General features: G+C 39.0%; 1 protein-coding gene and 1 pseudogene across 1 annotated transcript; one reads left to right on the forward strand and one right to left on the reverse strand.

Annotated features, from left to right (window-relative positions):
- LOC109223387 (tetracycline resistance protein, class A-like) lies at positions 1,466-11,174 on the forward strand. The gene is made up of 14 exons (XM_019387678.1): positions 1,466-1,868; positions 4,392-4,503; positions 7,780-7,892; positions 8,003-8,125; positions 8,698-8,888; positions 8,978-9,053; positions 9,371-9,457; positions 9,549-9,629; positions 9,723-9,755; positions 9,865-9,918; positions 9,995-10,036; positions 10,204-10,282; positions 10,368-10,438; positions 10,723-11,174. The coding sequence occupies exons 1-14, from the start codon at positions 1,698-1,700 to the stop codon at positions 10,810-10,812; spliced, it is 1,323 nt and encodes a 440-aa protein (XP_019243223.1). The 5' UTR covers positions 1,466-1,697; the 3' UTR covers positions 10,813-11,174.
- LOC109224211 lies at positions 11,416-11,944 on the reverse strand (annotated as a pseudogene).

A 24,162-nucleotide genomic window follows, 5' to 3' on the forward strand; every position in this document is an offset into this window, starting at 1 on the left:
AGGACCTGACTCACCCTTATTTCAAAGATATTTTTTGATATATTATTTTTGTTTGATTGGGAAATTGTGTGATAATCATATTTATTTATTTGAGTAATTTGATAATCGATTTTTTTTTTGTTATATATCATTTCGGAAAGTAATCCTACTAAAAGTAGTAATTGATATTTATTTATTATTTTAATATATAATACTCGAACTAGTTTGTGCTTTCTTCAATCATTTTACCATCTATTTTTATATATTAAATAGATATATTTAATATACAAACTGGAATTGGCCCGGACCGGTACAAAGGGGGCCGGGTGGGCTGGGTTAATGGGGTAAGGGGGGTTGATCCGTTACCTTCGTGCAACCGGTTAACCGGACCGGTCAAACCCGGTCAACGCGATTTACTGTAGAACCGGTTAAACCGGACTGGCCCAGACCGGTATAACGGCTACTTTCAAAATCTTTTTTTAATGTTTCTGACTTTCTGACCATTGGCAACGGTCTGCCGGGCCAAGGTCGTTGCCCAACGGCTGTTTTGCACATTTAGCTCTTTTTGGGCCAATTTTTTTTAAATTTAACACTTTTTGTAATTACTAATTTAGCCTTTTGAAAAACTATAAATACACCCCCAACCTCACCCACCCCTCTTCTTCATTTCTTCACTCATCTCTCATTTCTCAAACTCAAATTCTCAATTCAAGTTAAATCATGCCCCATACTTCTAGAGTGCGCTCATATATTTGGGACACTTTGAGGTGGTAGAAGAAAATGAAGAAGTTCACAAAGTAAAGTACAAGAATTATGGTCGAGTCTTAAATCTTCGTCCAAAGTGTGTGGGCACAGGCTGTTTAAGGAGGCATATGAAGAGTTGTCTTGAGCGTCCTCCCGAAATTCGTATTTAAGTTGATTTAAGACAATTTGTGTTATTTAAAAATTATTAGACGTATTTATGCTTAATGTTTTAGTTTGTTAGATTAATTTGAAGTATTATTATGCATGAAAATTTAGTTTTTCTCTTTTTTCGTCAATTTACTTGTTAAATGCAAACTTCAATTTGTAAGTTTGAAATAAAAAAAGCACTTGCAATTTATAAGTGCAATTTTTTTCCCACCTTCATTGTATTCTTTATATTTTTACTTTATATTAATATAACTTACAATAGTTACACAAAATACAAAAAATAAAATAAAAATTACACTAACCCGGCCTGGCCCGGCCCCTTGTACCTGTAACCCTTACGGTTCATTTTTTACCCGGATGAACCCGAACACGTTAAGCCCGGTAACCCCTAATTAACCCATAATCGACCCGGTTCGAAACCCGTACGGCTCCAACATTTCCCTACCCAGCCCGGCCCGGCCCGGCCCTTTAGACGCCCATAGCATACACTAAGATCTGCCCATGTGTTAAAAGGGCCTCTAAACCTCCCCCTCCCTGTCTCATTAGCAAACATCTTTTCCTTTAATTTCTTTTTCCGGTTTTTACTCGCTTTCCCCAAGAGCGAAGCTAACTTGGCATGCAGACAAGAAAACGATCATTCAAAAGCTAAAACAATATTCAGAAAAGACAAAGTAAAAGAAACGTTTTCTGATGTATATCTATTTGAACTTCTAGTACTGCCTTTAACACTTGGAGTTTCTCTGCTTTTGCTCTATATTGAAGTGAGAAGGTGACACAGAAAGAAGTAGGCAAGAGAATTTGAAGGTATGGAAAAGTTGTCTAGTAGTGGGTTGAGCCACATATTCATGACAGTGTTTCTTCACTGCTTCTCTGCATTCATGGTGATTCCTGCCATTACTGATATCACCATGTCTGCCATTTGTCCTGGAAAAGATGAATGCTCCCTCGCTATATATCTCACTGGATTTCAACATGCGGTAATTATTATTCCCCTAATCCCTTCTTTGACTTTTCATTTCCATGATGACTCATAATTAGAGGCGAATCTAGGACGTGTTCCGTGGGTACAACCGAATTGTTCACTTTCCCTTAGAACTATATTAATAATAATAACAGTAATAATAATAAGGTCATACCCATTCTAAATTCCACTCGCTTCTATATTTTAGATTTGCCTCTGCTTAAAATGCTTTCAATTTAATGTCTTATCGTTTCCTACATTACTTTTCCTATTCTAATACTTGTAATTATTTTGCTTGTGTGTTTAAGTTGTCTTCTTTTTCATTTCTTAGCTGAAATTCCTAGAAGGTGACTTTTACTTATATTTCTTTGACAACATCATATTAGTCTTAGAATATGAATTTACGCTCATAACAAAGTGGTATTCATGCCATTTTGGTGAAAAAAGTGAGGGACGTTCCTTATGGTTCCATGTGACATGTATTCCACTCTTTCTACTCGAATATGAATTTATGCTCATAACAAAGTGCTAACTGGCTTATTTTACCTCTATCCTCCCGCATTTTGTTCAAACCTTAAAAATATAATGTGCGAAAGAAATTAGAAAATATACTCCTTTTGTTTCAATTTATGTGAACCTATTTGATGGACATGAAATTTAAGAAAAATAAGAAGACTTTTGAACTTGTGGTGTAAAATAAGGGTACGTATATTTTATACGGCTATAACTAACTGCATAAAGATAATTTGTTTCTAAATATGAAAAGTGATCATTCTTTTAATATATATAATGTCACAACTATTTCGGACCCACTAACGTCACTATTCTCCACAAAATTGTTTGCTTTGGTTCTAAGTTAATTGGTTCGTAATGGAGTTTGATCGTGAGTCTTGAGTCTTAACTCATTTCCAACTGAGGGTTGGACTTGTTTAGAAGAATACTTAAAGTAATAAGGCAAAATAGTTTAATTGACAACTCTACTTGTTAACATATCGCCCCCTTTCTCCACGAGATTTCAAGTGAACATCTGAACTCGATCAAAATTAATCTTCTTTTACAGTTTCTTAATTACCCATGTGCCTTATCTAGCCATCAACAAAATTATATTTCCATACGTATATGCCAAAATTGGCTCAAGTGCTACATAATTATTATGACTAATTAATTATGACTAGTTCTATCAAGAGTGATAAATACTCCCTCCGTTTCAATTTATGTGAACCTGTTTGGCTGGGCACGGAGTTTAAGAAAAAATAAAGACTTTTGAAATTTGTGGTCCTAAACAAGTCAACATGCGGCCCAGAGCATTTGTGCGGGTATAAAAGCTTCTCATTAAGGGTAGAATTGTAAGTTTAAGCTAAATTGTTATCAAATTTAGAAAAGGGTCATTTTTTTTAGAACGGATAAAAAGGAAAATAGGTTCACATAAACTGGAACTACTGTCAGTCTTAATTCATCGGTGTGTAGTTCCCCTTGTTGCGAGATTTGCCCCTTTCAGAATCAATGAATTGGCATGGAAAATTTCATTGAGTGAGAAGATATTGTGAGAATGTAAACTACTTCATTAATGTTCTTTGATTGGAGCATGCATATACAAAAAAGGAAAGAGAAGAAATGAAAACAAGTGCATACCCGTCCTAGATAGCCAAATAAGGAAAAATCACCACTCTTATGATATGATGAGGCATAGTACATTACTCAACCACTTTTATCTGTCTTTACTTTGGAAATTTCCTCTGATTCCTAAGAAAATTCCCTTCATTAGAAAGTACTATTGAGTATGCAACTTTTAAATCTTTTTCTCTGATTGTCACGCAAGTGAATCATGTCTCATGTTACATTCCTTCCAACTTTTGTTACCATTTCTTTATTTTCTCTCTCTTATATTTTGTTTCATTTCCTTCATCCGTGTGATATTTATACTGTACTTGTCGTTATTAATAAATGGGGTTTCATTTCTTGTCGAACAAAGCATGAGTTTCGTCAATATTAAAAAATGTATATCAAGAGGAAGATGTTTTCGCAAGGAGGAGAATAAGAACTTACATGGAGTGATCTTCAAATAAAATCTTGAAACGGAGGTAGATAGTGAATTACGTATACAATTTGTTACCAAGGGTTGATTACACAAACAAGTCTTTCTGTTCAATTACAACGTCTCTCCCAGAAACGAACATTTTGGTTTTAATTTAAGTTATACTCCCTCCGTTTAAAAAAAAAACGTACTATTTAGGTTGTCAATTAAAAAATTTCCTTGACCATATATTTAGCAAAGAATTTTTAAATATTTGAATTGTTTACTAATGTGACTTATAGTATAAATAGTTTATAAATATGATAATTTAATTTCAAAAAACTTAAAGAATCTATGTCTGAGTTCATACAGAAAATTATTTAATTTGATCCCCGTACTCCAAAAAGAATCAAATGAAAATAAAGAGAGTATGAACTCATATTATTAAAAAAAAAATTATATTATCGTGCATTTAAATAATTATAATAAATTACTCATGACATATTTTATTTTGGTCATGTGCAGATAATAGGATTGGGATCACTGATTATAATGCCAGTGTTGGGGAATCTGTCGGACACGTATGGAAGAAAAGTCATGCTGACAGTCCCTTTGACCCTTTCCATATTTCCTCTAGGTACTTAATTACTCTTCCTTCCCATCTTCCTCTTAGTTTACTCAATAATCTCTCTCTATTAATATTGTATTTTACGAGATGAATAATTCAAAAATCTTAATTCAATTTAAATTTAATATTAATATAGAGTAAATTTATTAGAATTTTAGCAGTATGCTAGAGAAAAACATCACATGCGATCAGAATATGTTTAGAGAAACATAAAGCCAATCATGCATACAACAATATAATTAATTCAGACCTATCACACCGACTCCTTTTTATTAAAAAAATTCAAATGAATCTTTAGAAATACCTTATTACCACTATTAAACCCCTTTAAATATAAAAATGGACAAATAAGAACCACATGGGATAAAGGAGAACAAAATGAATAGTTAAAGACCCTAAGAATTAATGAAGAAATGAAAAGGCTAACGTTATTAATTAGTCGTAGTATTGATCACGCCCAACTATGCCTTATAAAAAGGACTAAGCGGTCGCTGCAAATATAATCTGGTTTACAAGTCCGGAGTCGAATCCCACAGAGAACTANGGTCTCCCGAGGAGTGCGTTATACCTCATGTCACCTTCGATGACATGGAACCCGACATCTTGTATGGTCCCGGCTACGTTTACTAGCAAGATAATCTCTCCATTTGTTGTTTCTCTTGCCATGTTGAAGCCATTCAGCACCCGGAATACAGGTACAATCTGATCTTGCAGGCCGAGTTGTTCCATGACCCTTGATCTGATTATGTTCGCTGAGCTACCTGGATCCACTAAAACACGTTTAACTTGAATTTTATTTAAAAAGGATAGAGATTACCAGGGCATCATTGTGAGGCTGAGATATGTCTTCTGCTTTCTCGTCACAGAATGATAGGTAGTCCTCAGGCACATAGCTCCGAGTCCGCTTTTCTCTTGTGATTGATACTTTGGTGCGCTCGAATATAGGTCGTTGAGGGACATCGACTCCGCCAATGATCAAGTGGATTACATGATGTGGTTCCTCTTGCTCATTTTTCCTTGCATCTCTCACCCTGAAGTGATTCTTGGCCCGATTGCTTAGAAATTCTCGAAGGTGGCCCTCGTTGAACAACCGAGCCACCTCTTCCCTTAGCTGCCGGCAATCTTCTGTTCTAGCTTAGGTCTAATTTGTGTCCAAAATATGTCCCCCTTCTTGTTCTTGGACGGCCTCCTTTGTTTAATATAGGGTTTAGGACTTAAAATCCCATGTTTTGCACTTTAGTCCCTGAAATTTTCGCTTCCTGCCGCGGTCCCACCGCGGTCGCGCTCAAACCGCGGCCAAACATACTCTCTGATTCTTAAGTTGTCCGCGAGTACACTCTGCCGCGGTTCTGCCGCGGTCGCGGTGGAACCGCGATTTTTCACCCTATTCTGTTTGGATTTTGGAAAAACATAAAACATGAAAGTTGTAGCCCTTTGAGTTAGATTTCCAGCCATATATTGTGAGCCCAAATGGAGTTTTGAGCAAAAAGTTATGTCTATTTTACTGGACAGTGCGCAATATGCCTCCTCAAGTCTTCGTTCGTACTTAATTATCAAATTTGACCCCCGAACGCGATCCCGGCTTAATTCCTTGAGCTTTTACTCAGACTTCAAAGCTTCAAATCACTTAAATTCATTCCCTTAACATCTATATAGCTCGGAATCACACTTACAAGGCATAAAACACACAATTAGTGCAAAACACTAGCGATTAAAGCGCAAACTCAATTAAAGTGCAGTAAATTCGAGTGTAATAAACGACTAAAATATGCAATTATAGTCTATCATCAAGTATCTTTGGAAAAAGAAAGGATATTATAAGTAGTACTAAAGCATGCAAAGCAAATCCACTAGTGTACTGTCTGAGTTGGTTAATTTTTTCATCTTTCTGGTGAAACCAATTTCCTAATTTGCACTTTGTTTCCGTCAGCCAAATAAGAGCACTGAAAGAGGAGGGGACTAACGTACTTTTCTCTTTTCCTCCACTCCATTGCTTCGTACGAAGTTTCTTTCACTTTCTTTATTTGTTTGTCTTACTTATGGAAACAGAAAGAGGAAATTTCTCTTTTCATAGTTTGGCTGTCCCCCCCCCCCCCCCCCCCCTATCTCTCTCTCGTCTTTTGTTTGCTTGAAAAGGATAAATATTAGTGGCAATAATGAAAGAACAACTAAGTACTACTGTGTAAAGGTGTTTATCGGGCGGTCGGGTGGATAATTAGGCTTAACGGTTATCGGATTATAAATACAGTAATCTGCTAGCCATCCAGTAAGACAACGAGCGGATTGGTATCGGATTGACAATTATTGAGCGGTTATCGAGCGATTATCGGCTAAACAAAATAAAAAAAAAAATTGAACAATCATTCAATCAATACCAAACAGTTTCAAATCAATACCAAATTTTTAGTACCATCTAAGATCTAACCAAATTGTATATTTGAATTGAAAAGTCTTTAAGACTACTCATATTGTCATACACATATTAACCAAATTTGTAATACCATTAAGACAACTTATACATACATACACGTATTAATTATTCAAATTTCGATTTTTCGACTTCTCAGTTCTTAGTTCAAGAGAGAGACAAGACTGACGACTTCTCTGCCTCTGGTGGTGGCAGACAATTGAGAATTAGAAAATAGAATTAGGGATTCAGCCATTTATGGTTTCAATAGTACTTTATATACATATGGGTAAAAGTGTAAATATAAAAATTCTTAACGGGTTAACGGTTTACCCTATAAGAAAATTGAGTAATCCGCCCCCAAACCGTTAAGCCGTTAATTATAATATCTCAATCCGTTCACCATCCATTACCCCGATAATCCGATACCAATAAGCCAATAAGCTATCGGTTCGGTTCGGTTAACGTTTCCGTTCGGTTTTTAACAACCCTACTGATATGTATTTTAGTGATCTAAGTATAAAGTAATTAAACATATTTAGAGAAGAGTTACAGTAATACTATCCCCTATTGTTGCAAGGAAAATGATCTTACTATAGGAAAGGGTACCTATAAAATTACCCATACTTAGAAAGATCACAATATTCAGCGTGTAATTTAGTAGTGTGTTATACACACTCTAATTTAATAGCACAAGATTCAAAAATGTTTTTCTTTACGTTCTTAAACTTTGTGTATGATCAAACTTAAGACATAAAATTAGATAGAGGGAGTAATAAAATGGAACTTATTATACTCAATTCTCTCGAATTGAGAATTTACCATCATGTGTTTGAAACAAAAAAATTGATCATGTCTTGACGAAATTTTGTCCCCAGTGATATTGGCATACAGCAGGACAAAATACTTTTTCTATGCTTACTACGTCCTAAGAACTCTCGTTGCTATGGTTTGCGAAGGAAATGTACACTGCCTTGCTCTTGCCTATGTGGTAAAACTACCTTCAAAATTCTACTGAAATCTTAAAAATTGTATGAGCATTGGAGCAATATAATTCACATAATTTTCAAAATGTTTTTATTTTTATTTTTTGGATTTCAGGCTGATGTAGTTCCAGAGAGCCGCCGTGCCTCTGTCTTTGGAGTCCTCTCCGGGATTGCTTCCTCTGCTTTTGTCTGTGGAAATCTCTCTACTCGCTTCCTCTCCACTGCTTCCACTTTCCAAGTATGTGACACTCTTTTTATTTGAGACGTCTTAATACATATGACGCTATTTCCTTAATAATAAATTAGTACTCCATCCGTTTCACTTTATATGAATCTGTTTGACTGGGCACGGAGTGTAAGAAATAATAAACACTTTTGAAATTTGTGGTCCTAAACAACTCAAAAATGGGCCCAGAGTATTTATTTGGTTATAAAAGTTTCTTATTAAGGGTGAAATTATAAGTTTAAGCTAAATTGTTACTAAATTTAGAAATGGGTCATTCTTTTTTAAAGAGACCAAAAAGGAAATAGGTTCACGGGAACAGAGAGAGTAGTGTTTAACTTATATTCACTTTAGAAATGGATCATTCTTTTTGAAACAGACCAAAAAGGAAATATGTCATTTATAGAAGTTATATACATACTAATACCGTTGTCTGCATTTTTAAAGATTTCAAATTCATCTAACTACATACATTTTAATTTTCGTACTGATGTTTTCACTAGTATACATTTACTAATACAATGCATAAGTCAAATTAACATCTTATAAGCTGTTTACAATCAAATACACTATCTTGTTTAATTTAGGTTGCTGCAACAGTGGCAGTGATAGCTCTGGTATACACGAGGATGTTTCTCCCAGAACCTTTGATAAAGGACCATATTTCTGCTAAAGGAATAGAGACAATTTGTCTTTTGGAAAAATCTCCAAAGAAAAACCTCCAATTATTCAAGACACTGCCTTCTTTCAACGATGTGCTCTGTTTGTTAAGCAATAGGTTTCACTCAATTTATGCATGTTTTATTTTTTATTTTTGTATATTTTGTTTGGCTCTCTTATTAATCATGATTATTTTAAAACTTGCAGCTCAACATTCTTACATGCAGCTATTGTTTCTTTCTTTGTCAATGTTGCACAAGTTGGCCTTGAGTCCTCTCTTCTTGTAAGTTTCACTGCCTTCTAAAGGTATGGGATTAATTTTACATATAGCCATTGAATCTTATCCGCTATAACAGTAAAGTCACTAAACTAGGGTAAAGTTAGTGACTTTACTGTTATAATGTTAATATGTAAAGTTAGTTACTTTAATGCGACGAAGATAGTTTTATGACTTTACTGTTATAATGAATAAAGTTTAGTGACTATACGTTAAAATTAACCCCATTATTGTAGATACACCATTCGTTGAAGTAATTCTTCCAAAACATACAATGTGTATATTTTTTTAAGACAATTTCGTTTTCTTGAAACTGTAAGCAGTATTTCTTGAAGGCCCAGTTTCACTTCAACAAAGACCAATTTGCTGATTTGCTTATAATTTCTGGGATTGCAGGATCCATATCACAGGTGGTTGTTTTCGGAATACCTTTTTGATTAAAACATACTTTTCAGCTTCTTAGTTTACATATATATCTTCAATATTTTTTAACTTTTGCAGCTTCTTCTCATGCCCATATTAGTTCCTGCTCTTGGAGAGGAGAAGCTGCTCTCTGTTGGACTCTTTTTCAGTTGTGTTCATGTACATAACTAACTCTATCCTTGACTACATTTCCAATTCAAAGCATTTCGAGATTTTATTTTACTGAGACGTTGAGTTCAAATTCAATTGCAGATGTTACTTTATAGCATTGCTTGGTCCTCATGGGTAATTTCTGCCTGTCCTTTTCTTTATTTATTAGCTATGTTTTCTTCAAGATATGACTTATGTAGTTTACCAAATGAATGAGGTTTATTGATTATTCAAAAACATGCAGGTCCCTTATGCTAGCGCTTTGATCTCTATTATGTCTATTTTTGCGATGCCATGTGTAAGTCTCATTTATATAATCACCTACTTTTCGTTAGCTTAAAGTTAAAAATCACTAAAAGTTAAGTTCATTGCAGTTGAAGAGCATGGCCTCCAAGCAGGTTGGGCCAAATGAGCAGGTTTGTTATCAATAATTGTTCTCATATTTTTTCTCTACATGACACTAACATCATTGATCATTTGTTAAAACTCTCTTTTCTTTTTCTCATCCGGAGTTTCTTGTACTCTAAACACTTCTGTTTACGTAGCTCTGACTCCCAACTTGATCTTTATTTCCTGCTTTCAGGGAAAGGTTCAAGGATGCATCACAGGCATATGTTCCTTTGCGACCGTAGTTTCCCCATTAATTTTTAGTCCTTTAACAGGTAGCTAAAATGGGATTATCTTTTTTACCCCCCGTGTCGTCTGTATAAGTCAATTTAATCTGATTATGGTGACATCTTTTTGCAGCTTTATTTCTATCAGAACGTGCACCCTTTCATTTCCCAGGATTTGGTCTAGCATGTGCTGCCTTTGCTTTAGTAAGTATTTTGGTTTCTGAATGGCAATGGCATCTTCCTTTCCTATTGCCTCCTCTTATCAGGAGAGAACAGGAAACGCATGTATAAAATTGATTAAAGCTAAGCAACATGAAATTCTAAGGTTCGTAGTTGTTCCCATTTAAAGATCTCGCTATCATTAGTGAATATACATTGCTGAGGCCTAAAAGTGTGAAAGTTTTCGTTTCAATTGGTGTCATTTTGAGCTCCATTTCTCATTTCTTGTGTGAAGGATTTCAAATATAACATGATCGATACTTATGCAGTTGCTAGCCTTCATTGAGAGCTTCATGATAAGATCACCTCATCCGGTAACCAATTGCAGTCTAAGCAATTCAGATTCAGCAGAACCGTAGTCTTGCAATTGAAGTGTAATGGCTCTAAACCATAAGGCCATTTCTTTATAGTTCAATCTATTCAACTTCATCGACAGGGTATTATGGCATACTGAAGGAAGCCTGAAATTTGATACGGAGCGATTATGTTGTCATATCGTTAGCTTGGCTTCTGTCTTGCAGAAATATTTGGATTACTGCAGCCTCCAAGAAAATATGGTCAGATCTGCTTGTACTATAGACTATAGAGAAGTGTTGCTTGTCAATAGTGTTATTTTACATCTTAGATGACTCCGTAATTGATTGCTCAGAGGAAATTAAAATGCGTACATATGTATGATAGTGATGATATACTAGGAAGATTTCCTTTCTTTTAAATTCAATTCTCCTGCTGTTATTTATTTGTAGAAGTCCCTGCAAACACTATAACTTCTATGATCAGTTCAACAGACACGGCGCGCGCAGAGCAATATACAGAAAAATGTGGTAATACACAAAAAAAGCCAGTGAAATCTGTTAGCTCTTATAGTAAGTTTTAATTGCCTCCTCAAAAGCAAAAGAAGCATAAAAAGATTTCAACTGATTGAAATTCTATAATATCAACTGTTACATGGTGCTATATAATCAGTTGACAGTAACTTTGCCAACCATTCCAGCTCCCTGGTGAGGCGCACAGTAGAAAGTGTAATGTCCTTTCTCACTCAAAGTAACAGTGTATATCTCCCCTAGTCCATTGAGATACTCTTCTTCAGGCATGGAGATTTTTGATACATCCACACCAGCTGGGACTTCATCCTCATCGAGCGCGACCCTCTATTGTTCTTAAACAGAATGCTCTCACCGCGCTTACGCTGAAGTTTCCGTGAACAAAAGCAAGAGAACCATCATCGCCACCAAGCAATACTTCAAGTGCCATGGCATTGCTAGCTAGCATTGCACTTGCAGCAGTGGCGAAAATGACCGCGCCAATATCTTTTAATGAAAGCCTTCACGGCCAATATGGGGTGGTGGACGCCATCTTGGCTACATTGCTAATTTTAGAAGTTGATGAAGTTGATGCACCAGCTTTAAGGCCAGTGAATGAGGGATAGTGATCATGCCCAACTACGCCTAATAAAAAGACTAGCGGTCGAATCGCACAGAGAATTAACATATTAATCACAATATTCTTGCACGAATTCAAGCAATCAACTTTTAGAAATAGCAAATAACAATTGTTGATGTTTAATAACTAAGAACGAGCAACAAAGCAATGCAGTAAATTATCACAAACAAAGTTATAGACAAGATTGAGAAGCCTAGAGTTATGATTTCCCTAATTGTCGGGATCCTCCCTGCTATATCTCCAATAATTTCGCCTATTACTCTCTATGAATCATGAGCGCTTTGTTTATTGCAATTCTATCTCGAGTAACTACAACAATTTACTAGACGCACTCTCTCGAATTACGCTAGTTGTATTTTTCTCTTACCGGTCATTATAATGCTGTTAATACTCAATTTTTCCCTATGTATTTTTATATATACTCAAAATATTCTCAAAATAGTATGTACATGCATATATAAGCATACCCAAGAGTTTTGGTATTTTTCCTTATTTTAAAGATTTTTTAAAATCACTTTGTTGCCTATTTTAATAGTACAAAATTCAATAATTATTTCCAGACTATCATTTTTGGTGAATAATTTATCTTATTCTCATATTTACACCCAGATATAATTAAGGTGATTTTTTTGCATATTTTATATAATTTATTTGGTATTTTTAAAGCTAAATTGCATGTAATTGCAATTATAGCCTATTTTACAATTAACAGCATTTCATAATTATCAAATTATTTCCAGTATTTTTAAATTAATACTTATACATTATTAATTAGTTCAGTGCTTTTAATTTATTTTAAAAATTATTTTAACTATTTTATACAAAATAAAAGGGGAAACTGGCTATTTAACATTAGCCTCATTTCATTGCAATTATAGCCCATTCGGATTTCAATTTTAGCCCTCAATTTACCCAGTCCTAACCCCAATTGGACCGACCCATATTTCAATTAATCGACCCGGTCCAGCCTTGATTTAATCTGAGCCGTTGATCAAGTGAGATCAACGGCCCAGGTTCTATTTCCAAAATTAAATTAACAACCCCCCCCCCCCCAAACCCCCCTCCATTTCAGAGACGGTCTCTCTCTCTCTCTCTATACTGACTCTTGCTCTCCCTTCTCTCTAGAACCTTCTGGTTCTCTCCTTCGTCTCCGATGAATCGACCGCCTCTCCGGCCACCTCCAGCCTCACTTCTCTTGACCACCAGCCACCATGAAACCTTGTCTTGTTGATTCCCTCTATCTTTGAGACTCCAGAAGCCTCCACCATGAAAGATGGTCATCGAAAGCTCTGCCTGGTTTGTCTCCGACCTTTCTCCGATGGTTTATGGTTCGATGGTGCTGCGAGCATCATTATAAACGAGTTTCACAGCTAGGTTCCTTACCTCTCACTGATTTATTACGAAACCCTAATTTTCTTAAAAACCTTGTCTTTTTAAACGATTTTTAACTTATTCTTTTGTGTTTTACACTACTCTCTACTAGATCTTTTCGATTGTTCAAGTTTTCAACGTTTTGTTCTTCTTTTAAAACTAGGGTTTCCTTAACCCTTTCGAAATCACTATATCTTCTGATTTTTTGAGTATTATGTGTTTATGTTTGTGTTATGTGCTTGTTGGTGTGATCTTCTGGTTACTCTCCGAGTTCCATGCTTTAATTTTGCTATTAGGGTTCTAGCCTTCTATTGATTCTGTGATTTCTTGCTTACGGTTCTCTGATTTTCATGCCTATTGTATTTTATAGGTCTAATTATTCATCGTTTACCAAATATTCTGCTGATTTTGTGCATCTCCTCGAATCCCTAAATTTGTATATGTTTTCCTTAGAAGTTTTACACTGATTTTTGAATCACTTCCTTATTTGTGAAATGCTCTCCTTACTTAGTACTGATTCCCTGTGATTTTTAATTTCATTCGTGATTCTTTGAACTAATTTGTGTGCACAATATGCTGTTCTTATACTTTCCTTACTTGAAATATTCTGTATACTTTTACTACTCCTATTATGGAAATACCAGTCTTGCAAATAATAATTTTCCTTATTTGATACAATTTGTACCCATTTGAACTATGACTCCTTAATTGAAGGGAGTCCGAGTTTTTAATTGATTCTAATTGGTATTATTTTCATAACTATGATCGGTCTATACGTATTACCTTATTTTCACTTAATTTGAGAGCTATAAGTACCCCTATTCTCTTTTGCATTACACACTGATACATTGCACATCACACACACGAACACGAACAAAGTTCATTGCTCTGAACTCTCTCTTACACACATAAGCATACTCAGTGTTCTCTCTTGTTTTCTACACATCCTCTCCCACTTTCCTGTTGACTACTGATTATTCGGTCGGCTGAAAGCCAAGACTGAGTGATCTTTGGGGGGGCGCTCCATTATTTTACTACTCTATACATTGCTGATTGTTTGGTCTGCATACTACTGCTTACTTCCCTGCACACTACTGCTCTACACTATCTCATCCTTGACTGGTATGCCCTCTATTTGATTTGTAGTATCCAAAACAATATGCTTTTATACATGTTGCACCTTATTTTGTTTCTTCTATGCTTTTACTTATGGTCGTGCTGTTCTTATTGCAACTAGCATGCCCCTGTGTGATTATCCTTCTATTAATCTGGCATGCCTACTGGTTTGCTTAATGCATGTTCTCTCCTACCCCCTAGCCCCAGTATATTCTCAGCATGTGATCATGAGCCCTTTTGGTTCAAACCTATTGACTGTCTAAGTTTTGAAGTGCTTTCCTTTGGTATCTAGGTGCAATTGTGTTATTACATGTGAACTACTTGTCCCCATTTCCCTTTTCCCTGTTTGTGTTTACTGCCCGAAATTATATGAGGTATTTTGGTTCTGAGTTTGTCAAAACTGTCCCATTCTTTTTCTTTCAAAACTGTTTCTACATGGATCATTTTTTTTTTAAAAAAAAACTGTCTTTCAACTCAATTTCTTTAAAGAAAATTCTATTACACTCTCACTACTCCTAGAGTTTAGGTTCTACCCCCCTTCGTGTAAGCATTGCCTTGGGCACCTTTGAGTACCCATTGAACTTTGATGCACAAGGCTGGTAATTCCACACTGCACTTGTTCAAACATTTTTGTAATGTTTGGGTGCTGGTATTGGCCAAGGACCCCCATTGGGCCCTTAGGGAGCTTTGCCGCATCCAAACCATGGTCAAGGCTGTGAAACTCGAAAGAAGTGAGGTTGGAAGATTGGGCCTGGTTGAAGGCTCCCCATAGAGTAGCTTCTTATTTTATTTTTTCATTATGTAATTCAGCTATCATGGTTTGTACTAACTTGTAAACAACTGCTTGGGGCTATAGTGAAATTGGGAGGGATTATGCATGCTTAGTTTAATTAATGGGTAGAGAACATGTCTATAGGGCTTTACTTATCAATTTGTGCAATAGAAGCCATGCGTAGGACATGCATCTTATACCTAGATATCCTGTTTTAGGCTCTTTACTTTCAAATTGTTATACTCACTTTGTAGTCAGATAGTAATTAACGAACAACTGTTATGAAACTACTACTCCATTTAGAGACCATGCTTTAGGAGCTTTATGTGCATTAGACATCATGTTATTTAGGGTTGCAATTGCTGAACGCCTCACTAGCTGTTTAATTTAATGACACAAGTTTGTTTGACTGCATCTTCTCTTTAAAACTGGAATCAATATGCATGTTCACCACTTTTTTTTAAGACAAGAAGGCAATACATACATCGCCTAGGCAAGCTTTAGGCCCAATAATAATAAAGATGATTGATTTTGTTTTACTAGTTTCAAACTACTCAACCTTTTAACTTTCCCAACTCTTTTTATCCGTCTCTCCGAAAGTCCACTCTTTTACTGAAAATCCCTTTATCTGGAAACATGTTTCGTATTTATAGGCTCTCACTAATTTCCTGATTCTTGCTCCATTAAGTTTTCAAATTACTGGATTATCTTTCTGCCCAGGATCACATTATTTGATACTTGTCTAATTAAACTATTGTATTTTCAAATCTCTACTTTTTCCAAACGATGTTTCAGCAGTTCCCTCACCTTTACTTACTCAACTGTTTTCTTAGTTGTATTTCTGCAAGTCAAACACTCTTTGGATCACTCAGTTGTGATTAAACCTTCTGCTAAAACTGATCTTTAAACTCGCGTTCTTTTAAGACCTTAAATGTGTTTGAGACGTGCTAATTACATGTTTACTTGTGAGGGATCTGTGAGCCTCTTATTTGCCTTTGTATGGTTCCTTTATGTGTAGTCCTACTTGTTATGTATGTCGCCTAGCATTTTGTCCTTTAAACTTAAGGGTTCAGCCTAGACCTTACCTTGTAGGAATAGTGGTCCTAAATACCCTCTAGGACTTATAGGACGGGACGGGTAATAGCACGCAATAAGCATTCGTGACCAATCCACACGTTTAAATAACCTTTACGGGGTGGGAAGGGTAGAATATGGAGGTGATGATCGATGCGCTAATATCACGTGCGACCCCTCTTTGAGGAGTGATTGCTCGGTATTGCAATTAAGTGATCCATATTAATCATAAACCTAGGATCCCTTTTCCTTTGTTTGTCTTTGTTTGCTCTCTTTAGAATTGTTTAGACCTTTCAAATCTCTGCTCTCATTCTACTTACTTTCATAAGTTTCAATTTAATTGCAAGTCCTTATTTGAGCCTTGATTGATTATTTGTAAAGTCACAACATAGCATGGCCGGGAACCACACTAGTGGATCTTGAGGGGTGCCTAACACCTTCCCCTCGAGATAATTTCTAGCCCTTACCCGAACTCTGGTTTTCAAATTCAAAATCCTTAGTGTCCTAATGCACTTAATCATTAGGTGGCGACTCTTCAAATTCAAAAACCCAATTCCCAAATAGGAATAGAGTTGTCTTCCCGAATGTCGTAAACCCGATCTCGCTTTAGAGAAAAAAGGGGGCGTCGACAAATAAGTCAGGTTTTGTTATCTCTAAACCCGCCTTTAAACCCGCTATATTGATCACTCCTACACTTTGGGAGTACATTGCTCGACAGTCACCCAAATATGTATTCTTTCTCAAGTAGTTGTCACGACCCAATTTCTCCCTCCGTGAATGATCGTGACGGCACCTAGTCTCTACGACTAGGTAAGCCTAATACTTTACAAAATGATATAAAAGTAGGAACATTAACTACTAACAGTAACAATAACGAATAAGCAACTGAATGCCACTCGGCATATACAATTATCACTTCTGAATGTACGAAACAACTCCCAAAACCCGGAAACCCGCAAGTCACAAGCTACTAAGAAGTCTTAACTGTTCTATACATCATTTCTACTGAAAGAGGGAAAAATGAACATGGGGGGGGGGGGGGGGGATAGAGGGGGACTCCAAGGATCTGCGGGCGCGGGCAGATGTACCTTGAAGTCTCCAATAAGCAGCAGCGACTGCAACTAGTGATGAGACTGGTACGATGAACCTGGATCTGAACACGAAAAACATGTGCATGAAAGGGCATGAGTACACCACAACGGTACCCAGTAAGTGTCAAGCCTAACCTCGGTCGAGTAGTGACGAGATCAAGTCAGGGCCTTACTGGTTTAAATATAATGAAATAAGGCGGAATGAAATATCACAGTGGAAAAAATAAATACGGAAATCTAACAGGAATAGAATAAATGAAAGACAACAGCTAAGAACACAGTGATAACAACAGGGGATCTCCCGGGATACCATCTCGTAGTCCCAAACGTAAATGTGCAGGGGGGATCTCTCGGAATATCTTTTCGTAGTCCCAAAGTAAATATGCAGTGCTGGGGGATCTCCCGAAATATCGTTCCGTAGTACCAAAGTAAATATGCAGCTCGACTAATAGAAATAACAGCTACAACAAGAAAACCTACAGTCTATACTAAGTTCATGGCAAAGAAAGCAGGTAATTTCACTAAATATGCTGCACAGAGTTCAAATAGGCAGTTAAAACACGTAGGCATGCTATTCTAACTAAAACAGGATAGCTACATATGCTAGTGTAGTTCAAATAAGGAGTAACAGGTTATGACTTAGTGAAAAATGGGGTTTTACAACAAATAGCCCGTGTACGTACTCGTCACCTCACGCACACGGTGCTCACATATCAAAACAATACCAAATCCTAAGGGGAGTTCCCCCACACAAGGTTAGGCAAGCCACTTACCTCGAATCAAGCTCAAATCAATCCGTAACAATGCTTTTCTCCACAACCGGCTCCGGGTGGCCCAAATCTAGCCAAATCAATTACATAACGTAAATATAACTACAAGCAACTAATCTAGCTAATGAAATCAAAGCTAAGGCAAGAAAATAGAAAAATGCCCAAAAAGCCTCCCCGGGCCCACATCTCGGAATCGGGTAAAAGTTACCAAATATGAACACCCATTCACTCACGAGTTCACTCGTACCAAAATTATACAAATCCGATGTCAAAATCCCAATCCAAACTCGAAGTCTTAGTTGAAGAACTTCTTCCCATTTTCCCCAAATTTTCACCCCAAATCCGAAATTAAATGATAAAATTAAGGATAGATTAGTGCGATATAACCAAAATCAAGTTAAGCATCATTACCCAATTGATATTTCTGAAAATCCCTCAAAATATCGTCCAAATCCGAGCTCCCAAACTCAAGTATTGATAAAAATGGTCAAACCCTCATTTTTGAAATGTTCAATACTGCCAGGTGTTTGTACATCCCGATCGCGTAAAATGAGATGCGATCGTGAAGAGGAAAATCTGATGGCTCAAGAACAGGGATACGCGAACGTGGAAGAGGGAAAGGCAGGCTTACGCGTTCGCGGACAGGACAATGCGAACGCGTAGAGGAAATGGTCACAGTACCCCCCGCTCCTAGCTCTACTACGCGAACGCGAATAGAGGGATGCGAACGCGAAGGAGGAGGGGGCAGACTTCCGCGATCACGAGCGGAAACATGCGAACGCGAAGAAAAATTAAATCATCCTCCGAAATTACACTACGCAAACACGGAGGGGTGGGCGCGAACGCGATTAAGGAAACCAGACACCAGCAGTTCTGCAATTTCAATAAGTCTGGAAATGATCCGCTAACCACCCGAAACTCACTCGAAGCCCCCGGGACCTCAACCAAACATACCAACCAATCCTAAAACACCATACGAACTTAGTCGAGCACTCAAATCATATCAAGTAACGCCAAAAACACAAATCATCCTCTGATTCAAACTTAAGGAACTTGAAACTTCTAAATTCGACAACCGATGTCGGAACCAACCAAACCACGTCCGATTGACCCCAAATTTTGCATACAAGTCATATTCAACACTACGGACTTACTCCAACTTTCGGAATCGGATTCCGACCCCGATATCAAAAATTCCACTACCGATCCAAAACTCCAAAATTTTGACTTTCGCTATTTCAAGCCTAAATGAGCTACGGACCTCCAAAACACAATGTGGACACGCCCCTAAGCCCAAAATCACCCCACGGAGCAAACGGAATTGACAGAACTCCATTCTGGAGTCGTCTTCACATAGTTTTGACTATGGTACAAATCTTAAGACTTAAGCTCCCATTTAGGGACAAATGTCCCAAAACACTCCGAAACTCAAAACAAACCCTCCCGGCAAGTCACAACGCAGAAAAATATGTGGGGGAAGCAGTTAATAGGGGATCGGGGCTCTAATCTCAAAATGACCGGCCGGGTCGTTACATCCTCCTCCTCTTAAAACAATCGTTCATCCTCGAACGAGCATAGAGACATACCTGAAGAGGTGAAAAGATGAGGGTAACGTCTGCGCATATCTTGCTCGATCTCCCAAGTCGCCTCCTTGACTGGCTGACCCCGCCACTGAACCTTTATTGATGTAATTTTCTTTGACCTCAGCTTTGAACCTGCCTGTCCAAAATAGCCACTAGCTACTCAACATAGGATAGATCCTTGTCCAACTAGACCGAGCAGAAATCCAACACGTGAGACGGATCGCCGTGATACCTCTGGAGCATCGAAACATAGAATACCGGATGAACTCCTGCTAGGCTGGGAGGTAAGGCAAGCTCATAAGTAACCTCCCCAACATGCTGCAACATCGCAAAGGGGCTAATGAACCTTGGGCTCAGCTTGCCCCTCTTTACGAACATCATAACGCCCTTCATAGGCAAAACCCAAAGCAAGACCGGCTTTCCAACCATAAATGCCACATCGCGAACCTTCTGGTCCGCATAACTATTCTGTCTGGACTGGGCCGTACGAAGTCTATCCTGAATCACCTTAACCTTCTCCAGGGCATCCTAAACCAAGTCCGTACCCAATAATCTGGCCTCGCCCGGCTCGAACCAACCTACTGGGGACCGACATCGCCTACCATATAGAGCCTCATACGGTGCCATCTGAATGCTAGACTGATAACTGTTATTGTAGGCAAACTCCGCAAGTGGCAAGAACTGATCCCAAGAACCTCCAAACTCCATCACACACGCACGGAGCATATTCTCAAGAATCTGAATAGTGCGCTCGGACTGCCCGTCCGTCTGAGTGTGAAATGGTGTGCTCAACTTCACCCGAGTACCCAACTCATGTTGTACGGCTCTCCAGAACCGTGATGTAAACTGCGTACCCCGGTCAGAGATGGTAGATATCGCCACGCCAAGGAGTCTGTCAATCTCACGGATATAAACTCGAGCCAGCTGCTCGGAAGAATAGGTAGTCATCACAGGAAATAAATGAGCTGACTAGGTCAGTCTATCCACAATCATCCAAACTGCATCAAACTTTCGTTGAGTCCGTGGGAGTCCAACAACGAAATCCATAGTGATCCGCTCCCACTTCCTTTCTGGAATCTCTAACTTCTGAAGCAACCCACCCGGTCGTTGATGCTCATACTTCACCTGCTAGCAATTTAGACACCGAGGAACATACTCCACTATGTCCTTCTTCATCCTACGCTACCAATAATGCTGTCTCAAGTCCTGATACATCTTCGCGGCACCCGGATGAATAGAGTACCACGAGCTATGAGCCTCCTGAAGAATCAACTCACGCAAACCATCAACATTAGGCACACATAGTCTGTCCTGCATCCTCAATGCACCATCATCCCCAATAATGACTTCCCTAGCATCACCGTGCTGGATCTTGTCCCTAAGGACAAGCAAATGAGGGTCATTATACTGACGCTCCCTGATACGATCATAAAGAGAAGACCAAGAGACCACACAGGCCAATACCCAACTAGGCTCAGAAATATCCAACCTCACAGACTGGCTGGCTAAGGCTTGAACATCCAATGCCATGGGCCTCTCTGCTGCTGGTAGATAAGCTAAACTCCCCAAACTCTCTGCCCGGCGACTCAAAGCATCGGCCACTAAATTGGCCTTCCTCCGGTGGTACAAAATGGTGATATCATAATCCTTAAGCAGCTCTAACCACCTCCTTCTGACGCAAATTAAGATCTTTCTGCTTGAACAGATGCTGCAAACTCCGGTGATCAGTGTAGATCTCACAAGGGACACCGTACAAATAGTGCCTCCAGATCTTCAAGGAATGGACAATAGCAGCGAACTCAAAGTCATGGATAAGATAATTCTTTTCATGCACCTTCTGCTGTCTGGACGCATAGGCAATCACCCTACGATCCTGCATCAACACCGCGCCGAGGCCAACTCGCTATGCATCACAATAAATTGTATAAGACCCTGAGCCTGAAGGCAACACCAATACTGGGGCTGTAGTCAAAGCTGTCTTGAGCTTCTGAAAGCTCTCCTCGCACTCCTCTATCCATCTGAACGGAGCACCTTTCTGGGTCAGCCTGGTCATAGTTCCTGTAATAGATGAGAACCCTTCAATAAATCGACGGTAATATGCCGCCAAACTTAGGAAGCTCCGGATCTCTGTGACTGAGGACGGTTTGGGCCAACTCTACACTGCCTCCACCTTCTTCGGATCCACCTTGATCCTTTCACTCGATACCACGTGACCCAAAAATGCCACTTAATCCAAACAGAATTCACATTTTGAAAACTTTGCATATAATTTCTTCTCTCTCAAAGTCTGAAGCACGATCCTCAGGTCCTGCTCATGATCTTCCTGACTCCGGGAGTACACCAGAATGTCATCAATAAAGACAATGACGAACGAGTCAAGATAAGGCCGAAATACACTGTGCATCAAATGCATAAATGCTACTGGGGCATTGGTTAGCCCAAATGACATGACAAGGAACCGCAATGACCATACCGAGTCCTAAAAGCAGTCTTCGGGATATCTGGCTCCCGAATCTTCAACTGATGATAACCGAAATGCAAGTCAATCTTGGAAAACACTCTGGCATCCTGTAACTGATCAAATAAGTCATCTTCACTGTGACTTTGTTCAACTGCGATAATCAATGCACATACGTATAGAACCATCCTTTTTCTTCACAAACAAAATAGGAGCACCCCAAGGTGACACACTAGGCCGAATGAAGCCCTTATCAAGCAATTCCTGTAACTGTTCCTTCAATTTCTTCAACTCAGGTGGGGCCATACGATAAGGAGGAATAGAGATGGGCTGAGTGCCCGGCAACAATTCAATGCCAAAATCAATATCTCTGTTGTGCAGCATTCCCGGAAGATCAGCTGGAAACACATCAGTGAAATCCCTCACTACTAGGACTGAATCAACTGTAGGGGTATCAATACTGACATCTCTCACATAGGCTAGATACGCGTCACACCCCTTCTTAACCATTCGTTGAGCCTTAAGAAATGAAATAACTCTGCTGGGAGTGTAATCTAAGGTACCCCTCCACTCTAATCACGGTAAACCTAGCATAGCCAACATCACGGTCTTGGCGTGACAATCAAGAATAGCATAATGGGGCGACAACCAGTCCATGCCCAAGATAACATCAAAATCTACCATGCTGAGCAATAATAAATCGGCTCTAGTCTCAAAACCACCAAGAGTAATCAAACACGACCAATACACGCGGTCCACAATAAGAGAATCTCCCACAGGAGTAGACATATAAATAGGGGAACTCAAAGAAACCCAAAATACGCCCAAATGCAGGACAAATAAGATGACACGTAAGAATAAGTGGAGCCTGGATCGAATAGAACCGATGCATCTCTATGATAGAGTGGAACAATACCTGTAATGACAGAACCAGAAGCAACACCTCTGTAAAATCAGGAAGGGCATCGTATCTAGCCTGGCCTCCCCTCCAGGGCGGCCTCTACCTCCCCGACCTCCACCTCGGGCTGGCTAAGCAGGTGGGGTGGCAGCTGGTGCTGTAATCATAGCCTGAGGACCTGGTGGAGCACGATGTGGCTGAGAAGTCAATGGAGGTGTATCCCTCCTAAGTCTGGGGCAATTCCTCACCATATGGAGAGTGTCTCCACACTCAAAATAAGCTCTGGGAGGACGTGGCGACTGTGACTGGATCGGGCTAGGTCCGCTGGACTGACAGCTGATGGCACCCCGTGCAGGAGGCACACTAGATACTGGAGGTGCATCATAAGGCTCCTGAGGTCTAGGAGGAGCTGGAGTACCACTGGCGGCTGGAAGAGCTGAATGAACGGGGCGACTCACGTAACCCCTACCATGACGAACTGCAGATGGGGCACAGGAACCAGAATAATGGCCCGACTCTCGAGACCTCTTAGCCTCTCTCTCCTCCCTATCCCGAGAAAGCATGCCCTCTACTCTCCTAGCAATACTTACCACCTGCTGACACGAGATATCCATCTCCAACTCCCGGGCCATGCTAGTCCTGATGCTGGGAATGAGTCCCTCAATAAACAGACGGACCCTCTCTCGAACTGTAGAAACCAAGGCCGGTGCATGTCTAGCCAAGTCACTGAAACAGACCGCATACTCTGAAACAATCATAGCACCCTGGCGCAACTGCTTAAACTCCACGCGCCATGCGTCCCTGAGGATATGAGGGACATACTCTCTCAAAAACATGTCCGAGAACTGACTCCATGTAAGGTAATCTGCCTCAGCTGGACTATCCAACTCATAAGTACACCACCACTGATAGGCTGCTCCTCAAAGCTGAAAGGCAGTGAAAGAAACTCTACTCGACTCTGCTATGCCCATAGTGCGGAGGATACGGTGGCACTCCTCCAGAAATCCCTGGGCATCCTTTGATGCTAGACCACTGAATGTAGGAGGGTCGTACTTCTTATACCTCTCGAGCCTATGCTGCTCCTCCTCTGAAGCTGCTGCCCTACCCTCGGGCTGAACTGGGCTACAGATGGT

Source organism: Nicotiana attenuata, chromosome 3, assembly GCF_001879085.1.
Source record: "Nicotiana attenuata strain UT chromosome 3, NIATTr2, whole genome shotgun sequence".
Lineage (NCBI taxonomy): Eukaryota > Viridiplantae > Streptophyta > Magnoliopsida > Solanales > Solanaceae > Nicotiana > Nicotiana attenuata.

Bases quoted from the DNA above. Each gene is read 5' to 3' on its own strand.
- LOC109223387 (XM_019387678.1), top strand. From the start codon at position 1,698: ATGGAAAAGTTGTCTAGTAGTGGGTTGAGCCACATATTCATGACAGTG. The intron at 1,869-4,391 runs GTAATTATTATT...GGTCATGTGCAG, and splicing joins TCACTGGATTTCAACATGCG to ATAATAGGATTGGGATCACT. The intron at 9,054-9,370 runs GTAAGTTTCACT...AACTGTAAGCAG, and splicing joins GCCTTGAGTCCTCTCTTCTT to TATTTCTTGAAGGCCCAGTT.